The sequence below is a fragment of the Cystoisospora suis genome (assembly GCF_002600585.1).
Source record: "Cystoisospora suis strain Wien I chromosome Unknown contig_8806, whole genome shotgun sequence".
Taxonomy (NCBI): Eukaryota; Apicomplexa; class Conoidasida; order Eucoccidiorida; family Sarcocystidae; genus Cystoisospora; species Cystoisospora suis.
The window spans coordinates 1-9,579 of NW_027161584.1; the positions used below are offsets into that span (position 1 = coordinate 1).

A 9,579-nucleotide genomic window follows, 5' to 3' on the forward strand; every position below is an offset into this window, starting at 1 on the left:
AGTGAGGACTGCTGCTGCTTCTGATACTTCCTATACAGGAAATTTCTTGTCTTTCTTTCTTTCTTTTCGTCTGTATGTACAGGAGGAAGAAGAGGAACTGGAGGAGGAGGAGGAGGAAGAAGAAGAAGAGGAAGAGGATGGAGATCCACAGAATGAAGAACATGAAGAAGAAGAAAGGCGTGAAGAGCACAAGGCGACTACTGGTGCTAGCTCGAGAGATAGTACGGAGAAGAAGAAGAATAGAGTGAGGGGGGGAGGCGTAGGAGGAGGCAGAAGAGACGGAAGGTGGGAAGAGATGTTTCTGAATGCAGCTCTAAGAAGAATCGAAGCGCATGAAAACTACTTTCTCATGAAAAGACCCCAAAGTTTCTCTTCTTCGTCTTCTTCGTAGAGTGAGAAGAGGAAACGAGAAGGAGAGAGAACAAGAAGAGAAAGAGGGTGAAGAAAAGTCTAGATCGTAAGAAGAAGGAAGACAACGGGGGATCATCACGAAGATCAATGTGTCTTTTTAGTCCAGAGATCGAAGAAATAGAGAAAGGTCCACAAAGATCAGAAGAAGAGATGCGAAAGATAGAAGAGAAGTTAAAGAAGATGAAGAAGATGTTTAGGATGTGTCAGGAGAGAGGAGGCCGAGGACGGCGACAGAGGCCGATAAAGAAAGATAGAGAGAGAGGACGTAGAGATACATGTCTAGAGAGATAGATCGATAATATATGATGTGTCTCAACGGATGGAAGACAGCAAAGAAGTAAAGAAGAAGAAGAAGGAAAAAGAACAAAACTGCGAGGAAGGCGGAGAAGAAGTCTTCTTCTCATTCAACCTCTTTATCCAAAAAGCAAAGAAAAGAAAGAAGAGAAAGAGTCTGAAGAAGAAAAGCACGAATGATGTTTCTGGAGAATGACATTATTCGGCATGCATGCAGACCTACATACCATAAACGTATATATATATATATACTCTTATATGTATATATGTATCTATCTATATATATATAGAGAGAGAGAGGTCACCTGCCTCATCATTTTTTCGCAAGATTTCTTTGCTTCTCTGATGGTTGGCTCGAGCTGCGTGAATGCGTCTCTTCTTTTCCTTCTTCCTCTTTCTTTCTGTCTCACTCTTTCTTTCATTTTCCTCTTTTACGTGTCTTTCCTTTTTCTTTTGGAATCTTTTTTATCTTTTCTTCTTCTTTTTCTTCCTCTCCTTTGTGAAGTGTCTTTGGACGTGAAAGAAAAGCCAAGATTTTCTACGCCGATGTATGACGTGAGAGAGTCACGCATGCATGCATGCTCTCTCGCCTCTCCAGCCTCTCTCAAAGAAGCCTCTCCTGACGCAGCAGAGATACACACACGCAAACACATCTATCAGTAGATACACGTAGATGTGGGACAGTCTCCCCATATACGTCTATATCGTTAAATATCTATGTATATATATATATATATATATACATATAGATGAATATAGGCATATTGTTACATAGACGGTATATATGTATGAATGTGAAGGTGCATATCCAGTTGTAGAAGAAGAAGAAGGACAACGAGGAGGAGGAGGAGAGAGTGTGTTTCTCTCCTTTCTCAGAGAGGTTCGGTAGAGAGGAAAGATACGTACACACTTTCCTCCGTTGAAGAGAAGAAGCGAAAAGCAACCCTCGAAGTGAACGTACATATCTTAAGCGACCTGTCTGCCTATCTTAAAAAGAAGAGAGAGAACACACTAGAAAAGAGAGAGGGAGAGAGAGAAGAAAAGCAGTAGAGATGCCAGAGAAGGAGAGAAAGAAGGAGGAGACAGAAAACAGACATGTTTCATTAGAGGAAGAGAAGAATTTCACATACAGAAAGAAGATCAAAGACTTCCTTACACCTTCTCACCTCACTTAACTCATCCCAGTTTCCTGTCTATCTTCGAGCTAAAGATCTCTCTCTCTGTCTTTATCTCTCTCGCTCGCTGTCTCGCTATCTGTCCAGCCTAACTCTATCTATCTATTCATCCTAACCTTATCTATCTATCCTAACTCTATCTATCTATCTATCCATCCCAGATCTATCTATCTATGTATCCTAAATCTATTTTTCTTTCTCTTGTCTGGAAGAGAGAGTTGTCTCAACTTTTATGTTTCTTGTGTAAAAGAAGGCTTCACGTGTGAATCTCTCTTTTTTGCGATGTAGAGAAGATAGTCCGTGTGAGAAGCACATCGGGAGCGCAAGACTTTTTCTTTTAAGCTCTGCTTGTCTCTCTCTGTCTCTCACCTAGGCGGGGCGAGCCTCTTTCCGTTTCTCTTTCTCTTCACATCTATGTAGAAACTTCTTTCTCGTGTAGCCTTATGTCTATCTACCTCTATATAGACTTGACTATCCGAAATGGGTTATCTCCATAGCCATATACACCCGTGTCAATGCGTCTCTCTGCATCTCTGTAAAGAACGCCTCCTGCTGTATGCATACATATGCATATGTAGGGAGAGAGAGAGAGAGACAGCTAGATGTCTGCATATGTGTCTATAGATAGAAGAGAGAAACAGACACGTGTAGAGTGGATGAAGTAGCGAAGCAAATGAACAAGTAAGAAGAGCTTATTCTTTCTGAATTATGACTCCCTCATCGCATAAGGAAGAAGAAAACGGTAGAATTCCCTTCTTTATCTCCTTTCGGCAGTTACTCCATGTATTTTGTCCAAGAGACAGATCTTCCTAGTTTCTTCTTCTCTTTCTCTTGCATTCCTGGACTAAACAAGGGGAAGTACAGTGAAGAAGAAATGTATATAGTCAGTCTTCTTTCTTCTTCGTGGAAGAGTGAAAGAAAAAAAGAAAGAAGCGACTCTCCTTCCTTTTGCTGTCTAATTATCCTCTCTGTAAACATATCTATCTATCTATAAATGTTTCTCTTTCCTATCTTTCTCTCTTCTATGGATATCTCTTTCTTCTGTATAAACATATATATAGGTGTATATATGGCTATGAACGTTTCTCTTCTTCTGTCTTCTCGTCGTCGTCGCCTGCGAAGGTCTTCAGATACACTCAGCTGAGGTGTACGTACACCGGGAAGTAACGATTCTCTCAGTTCAATTTACTCGGTTTTCGAGAAAGTTGGGGATATCCATCTATCTGAGAATAGACAGATAATTTAAGAAAAACAATTAAACTCATAGATTCATGTTGAAGAATACTGCAAAGAAAATCCAGTTCAATTCTCCATTTTTCCACTTTATTCCATGGAGTGTCCATACACCTCAAGAAATCGGTGTCTTCTAAAAATTCTCTTTCTCTCGATCATGGTTGTGTCTGTCTTCTTCTTCTTCGTTGAAACAAGCCGAAAGAAGAAAAGAGTCAAAATCTCATGGACTGTAAACGGAGAGAAGAGATTCCTCTTCCTTTCTCTTCTCTTTAACGTTCTTCTTCTACTCTGTACGATATACGGAACTATACATCCATCGAGACACACTGACACTACCTACATATATACACCCTTTCTCACCCTTTCTTTCTCACTCTTTCTTTCTCACCCTTTCTTTATTTCTTTAGAAGTCGTATCCGCCTGGTCCGTCATCTTTAGCTGAGCACATCGACAGTCTGCGTTCCTTTTCTTCTTCTTCTTCTTTCTCTGAGAGCTTGGAGGCATAACTTTTCTCTTCTTCTTCTTCATCTTCCTCTGAGTGGATGATTCGCATAATAGAAGAAGAATAAAAGAGAGAAGAAGAGAAACACACTCCTTCTTCTCCCTCTATACATGACTTTCTCGCAGACGGTGAGGAGAAGGCAGAAGAAAAAGGCGTCTCTTTGACCCCTGTCTCTTTTTCTCTCTCCCCTTCTTCATCTATCATGATCTTTATGCTTTTGCTTTCTTCTCTTCTCTCCTCCTCTTCTTCTTCTTCGTCACTCTGAGGAAGAAAATGCGGAGAAGAGAACCGCGAATCTACACTGTCGCCATCGTCTTCTTCTTCTTCTCCTCTCTCTTCCTCTTCGTAGCTACCATGAAAGAAATCTCTTTCTTCTTCTTCTTCTTCTTTCTTCTCTTCTTCATCGTCAGTAGGAGAAGGAGAAACAAGTTGAAGGCTCGGAACCCCCCCGTGCGAAGATAAAGAAAAAGACGAAGAAGAAGAAGAAAAACCCTCGATATGGCAAGAAGAAAAGCAAGGAAGGTCTTCTTCTCCTCCTCCTCCTCCTGCGGTGGTCGTGACTCTCTGAAGGGAGTCTTCATCTTCTCCTCCTTTCTTTTCGTCTTCTTTCCTCTCTTCTTTCTTTTCTTCTTCTTCTTCTTCGTCTTCATGATGAATTTCACAAGAGCTATTGGAGCTATCTTCTTCATTCTCATCTGAAGAAGAAGAGGGAAGAAGAGGATTAAGTTGGAGAGAGAGAAGATGCTGGATGGCCTGTTTACTTAGATGAGAAGAAAGAGAGAAGGAGGAATTTTTTTCCCGAGATTTCTCTGACGAAGAGACCGATGGATGATCACGGTCTTCTCGGCTCTTCTCTTCATTCATATCGGAAGGAGAAGGAAGAGATAAAAGAGGAGGAGGGAGAGGAGAATCTCTGGTCGCTTTGATCGAAGATTTCTTTGAAAGAGGATCAGCCAGAGATGAAAGATGTTTCTCCTTAGTAGCGTCTTCATCTTGCTTATCAAGAAAAACGTTAGAAGAAGGAGAAGAAAGAGAAACAGAATCTTCACCCTGAGGTGTATATACACCTGCCAACGTTTTAGAAGAAGGCCGATCTGGAGATGTGTTTTTCTTTTTCTCGTCATTCTTCGTATTCTTCAACTGTTCATTTTCATGAAGACTCTGGCTGGTACGATGATGCGTAAGAGAATGTGAAGAGTCGCTCGATTCTGACAGATGAGAAGGAGGTAGAAATGCGAGTGTGACGGATGTATTCGATTCTTCACATGAAGAGTGAGGTGTACATACACCACCTACAGAAGCCGTCATTCCTTCTCTCTTCTTATCATTCTTCTCTATATCCTTCTCCTCTACCGCAGAAAACACAGAAGATCTTCTTCTTTCTTCGACATCTACAGCATCTTGTCTTTCTTCTTCTTCTTCTACGAGAGAGGTTTTCTTTCTTTTCTCCTGATCTTCTATATGTCGTTCTGGCCTTTCTCCGTCTCCATTCCTCGTCTTTTCTTCTCCTTCTTTCTTCTCCGCTTCCTTGTTGTTCTTTCCAGGCAAAGAAGATGAAGAGAGGTGAGGTGGGAAGTTTCGTTTCTTTTGGACGTCTTTCTTCTTCATCGGTCCAGCCGATTCTTTCTTTCCCCTGGGGTGCATGCTCTTCGACGCTGCGTTTCTTTCTTCTGCAACTTTATCATTCTTTTTCTTAGCCGTCTTTCCACACACTTCTTTCTCATCTTTCACTATCCTTGTCGTTCTTCTCTCTTCTGAAAGGTCTTTTCCTTCTTCTCCATCTCTTTCTCTCGATACATCAAAGAAGCTTTTTTTTTTCTTCTTTTCTTCTTTTTCATCGTGATCTTTCTTCTTCTCAATCTTCTTCATATGAATCTCTTCGTTCTTCTCTCCTTCTTCTTGCTTCCCAGATCTTCTTCTTTCTCTCGCTGAAGAAAGACCATCTGCTTTCTTTCCACTCATAGTCTTCCTGACTCCTCTCTTCTCTCTTACTTCTCCTTCTTCCTCTTCCTCTTCTCTTCTTTCTCTCCCTTTGACATGCGACGAACGCGGACCACCAGCAGAAGCAGGAGGAGGAGAGAGAGAAGTCTTCGTGGCCTTCAAAGAGAAAGAAGAATCGGTTTTCTCATTCACAGGTGCAAGAGAGATTCTTCCTCTCGTGATCTTTTCATCCAGCGAAGACACTCTCCTTCTTCTGTTTTCTTCTTCTTTTAGTGAAGAAATCTTCGAGACATTTTCGCGAGGGCTCTTCTCTACCCATGAACGGCCAGAGGACTCCTGCCTGGCTGTAGACAGTATGAGAGAGCTTCTTCTCTCCCCCTCTTGCTGCGATGAAAGAAGAGAAGAAGAACCGTGGAGAGGTTTGAGTTTAGGGTCTTCCGTTGAAGAGCCCTTCTCTTCTTTGTTGCTATGCTTGGCTCGGAGAAGAAGATGCTTGGAAGCATTTGAATGAGAAAGAGAAGAAACACGAGGATAAGCGGAGAATGAAGAAGACGAAGAGAGGGGAGGAGGGGGGAGAACAAGAAGAACTCGAGAGACCTTTCTTGGACACCTTACTGTAGAAGCAGAAGAAGCAGAAGAAGAAGATTTATGGGTAGTGATGTGTATCATGCTAGGAGGCTTTTTCGTCATCGTTTCACTTAAGGGAGTGGTCGTTTCTGAAGAAGAAGAGAGAGGGAGAAGGGCAGCCTTCTTCTTCTTCTCCTCCTCTTGCTCTTCTTCTTCTTCCTCTTCCTCGGCACTCTCCCCTGTATACCTGGTCGATAGATTCATCGAGACACATGAATCTAGTTCTTTCTCTTCGTTTTTCTCTTCTTCTTTCTTTTCTCTCCGGAGAAAGGAAGAAGTTGCTTTACGCTTATCGAGAAGAGAGACAGAGATGCCTGCAGCAGGGGAAAGGACCGGACTAGACGAGATAGGATGAAAGGAAAAAGAAGATTTCTTCGTCTTCATCGAGGAGTCTTTCTTTGAAGAAGATAGGTGGGAGGGATGACGAGAAGAAGAAGAAAGAGGTTGAGTTCCTTCATTCTGTAGAGGGTCATCTTTATGACGAGGAGAAGAAGAAGAAAGAAGAACATTCTTACATGAAAGATTCATGATATCTTTCTTCTTTCTTATTGAGAACGAAGAATGATATGATGACCCCTTCTTCTTCTCCTCTTTCTCTTTCGCCTTGCTCTCCTTCTTCTTCTTTTCTTCTTCTTCCTCCTCTTCCTCCTCCTCGTGGTCTTCTTCTCTTCTCTTTCCTCGTGGTATCCCTCTTTCAAGAGCTGTAGAGAGTCTCACCCGCCGTCCCTCTTCTTCTTCTTTCTCTTTTTCTTTTTGATAGCGCGAGGGAAGAAGATGAAAAGGACGAGCAGCAGAATGGGAAGGAGGGTACCTTATCACTAAACAAGAGGAGGAGGAAGAAGAAGACGAGGAGGACGAGGAGAAGAGATTCCCAACTTTCCTGTCTCCTCCATGAAATCGAGGAGAAGAGGTGAGTGATCTGTCTCCTGTTCTAGAGAGACAAGAAGAAGAAGAAGGAAGAGAAACTTTACTCAGGGATCTCTTCGGAAGAGATAGAGATGCCTTGGAAGAAGAAGAGAGAGAGGCACGTTTAAGATAAAGATGAGAAGAGGTCTTCTTTATCAAGAGAGAAGATGAAGGTAGATATTTGCAAGAAGAGGAGAAAGAAGAAGAGAAGACGGCTCTTGTCTTCTCTTCTTCGTCTTCTTCTATTTCTTCGTCGCTACTTTCGTCTTCATTCTTTCTAATAGGAGAAGAGAGGAGACCTCCTCTCTCGGTAGAATCGAAACTACAGCTCGGTGTACACCTACCAGAAGAGGAAGAAGAAGAGAATTCTTCTTCCTCTTCTTCTTCCTCTTCTTCTTCGTCATGATGATGGATCTCGTGATCTTCCGATGTACTTTCCTCACGCCTTTCTTCTTCTTCTTCTTTCTCACTTCCGCTCGCCCTTCTTCTTCCTCTTCTTCCTCGTGTATCGTGCGATGTCTCCTTGCAAGGACGCAAAGAAGAAGAAAAGTGAGTGAAATCTTTGTGGTCCTTTTTATCTTCTCCATTTTCTTTTTCTAGGAAAGACCCTCGATGTGGAGTTGCGAGGAGGATGCTTGAAGAAGGGAGAGGAGAACAAGACGAAAGATCACGAGAAGATAAAGAAGGAGAGATATGACAAGCTTGGAGACAGAGATTCTCGAGCTGATTCTCCTCCTCTTCTTTCTTTTCATCTCTTTCGTTCTCTTGAACGTCGCTCCTCTTATTCTCATCTTTGTCCTTCTTCCTCATTGTCTTCTGTTCTCCTCTTCTTTCATCTTCCCCCTGGAAAGAAGAGGAAGAAAAGAGACGGCACGCAAGCACCCCGTCCACACTGAGAGGCCGTCGATCATTCTTCTTCTCTTCATTAAGACCATATAGAACAAAAGAGCTAGATCCTTCTTCTTTCAACGCCCTCTCTCTTTCTTCTTCTTTTTCTTCCTCTTTATCCTCCTCTTCACTTTCATTCTTCTTCATCTTCTCCTTTTCTTCCTCTTCTTTTGTATCTTTCTCTCGTTCTCCTTCTCCGTCTCCTCTAGAGCCATGGTGTGTGTCATCATCATCATCTTCTTCCTCTCCTTCATGGTTTTTCTTCTTTTCTTCGTATTGCTTTCGCCCAGCATCTTCAGTCATGAGAGGAGAAGAGCGAGAAGAAGAAAGAAGAAAAGAAGAAGAGGAAGAGACAGAAGAGGGAAGTCTTTCATGTATCACATCTCCTTCATACTTCAACAGAGGTGAGGAGCCTCCCTCCTCTCGAGAAGGGACATTTGGGCCTCCACTCGTCTCCCTTTTTAACTTTCCTTCTTCTTTTTCCTCTTCTGGCGCAACACACTCAGACGGAGATTCCTCTCTTCTTCTTCTTTCTTCTTCTTCTCTTCTTTCTTTCGCCAACAAGTCTTCGGGGATTGAAGAGGGAGATTTCGGCATCTCTCTCGGAAGAGCCAATGAAGAAGAAGAAGAAGAAAAATGTTCTCCTTCTACTTCTTCCTTTCCTTCTTCTTTCGCTTCCTCTTCTCGATTCATTTCTCTTATCTCCCTGTCTTCCTCTCTATGAATAGCATCTCTGTTCTGAGAGAGAGGTCTCTCCTTTAGAGAGAGAGATCTGCTTATCTTTGTATCACGCTCTTCCTCTTCGTTTCTTCTTCTCTCATCTTTTTCTTGAGATTTCTCCTCTGTATATACACCATAGATACACATATGACCAACCAGGTATTGAAGGATTATCTCAAGGGATAGAACAACACATCAGTACTCTCCTCTCTTCTTCTTTCTTCTTTCTCTTTCTTTCTTTCTTTCTTTCTTTCTTCTTTCTTTCCTGCCTAGCTTCTTCTTCGGGTCAAGAGAAGAAAGAGACAGCACGGAGACTTTCAGCTACGAGAAGTTTCTCCTCTCAAGAAGCATGAATCGATACATCGATTCTGACTCTGGTAGTGATCGATGGCTAGCTACTGTCTCCAAACATACCTCTAGCATAAGATAGAAAAACACAAAGTGTAGCGCATGAAGCACCTAAAGCTAATACAAAGGAGAAGAGCGACCTACAGTATACTAGGCCCCCGTGTAATGGTCGATCCATAGCTGCATGCAGCAGGCGCATAAGTACACCTCCAGGCTTTTACCTCCTAAGGGAAAGAAAAGAATAGACCTACAAAGTTCACTACACACAGTGAGGGATACACATATTCATCCTTGTAGGGTTCAGACCTACTTAGCTCTGCAGGTTAAGTTAAGGATCTAGTGCAAAAAAGTGAAGAGAGATGAAAAGCATCGACAGTCCACTTTCCAGTCTACACTCGAACGACATTGACGAGATAGATTAAAGATAGATAGATGGATTAGAGAGAGATAGATTAAAGATAGATAGATTAAAGATAGATAGATTAAAGATAGAGAGAGATAGATTAAAGATAGATAGATTAAAGATAGATAGAT

The 9,579-nt window shown here is 42.1% G+C and overlaps 2 protein-coding genes across 2 annotated transcripts; one reads left to right on the plus strand and one right to left on the minus strand.

Moving 5' to 3' along the window:
* Positions 1 to 82: 82 nt before the first annotated feature.
* Positions 83 to 925, plus strand: CSUI_010897 (uncharacterized protein; the record flags this gene model as incomplete). Its single annotated transcript, XM_068070998.1, has 1 exon — positions 83 to 925. A coding segment is annotated over one exon (309 nt), but the record flags the coding sequence as incomplete, so codon positions are not given.
* Positions 926 to 3,051: 2,126 nt separating this feature from the next.
* Positions 3,052 to 9,383, minus strand: CSUI_010898 (uncharacterized protein). Its single transcript, XM_068070999.1, has 2 exons — positions 9,190 to 9,383; positions 3,052 to 8,819 (listed from the first exon to the last, which is right to left on the minus strand). Exon 2 carries the CDS (start codon positions 8,668 to 8,670, stop codon positions 3,517 to 3,519), a length of 5,154 nt encoding a protein of 1,717 aa, XP_067917026.1. The 5' UTR covers positions 8,671 to 8,819; positions 9,190 to 9,383; the 3' UTR covers positions 3,052 to 3,516.
* Between the last annotated feature and the right edge of the window lie 196 nt (positions 9,384 to 9,579).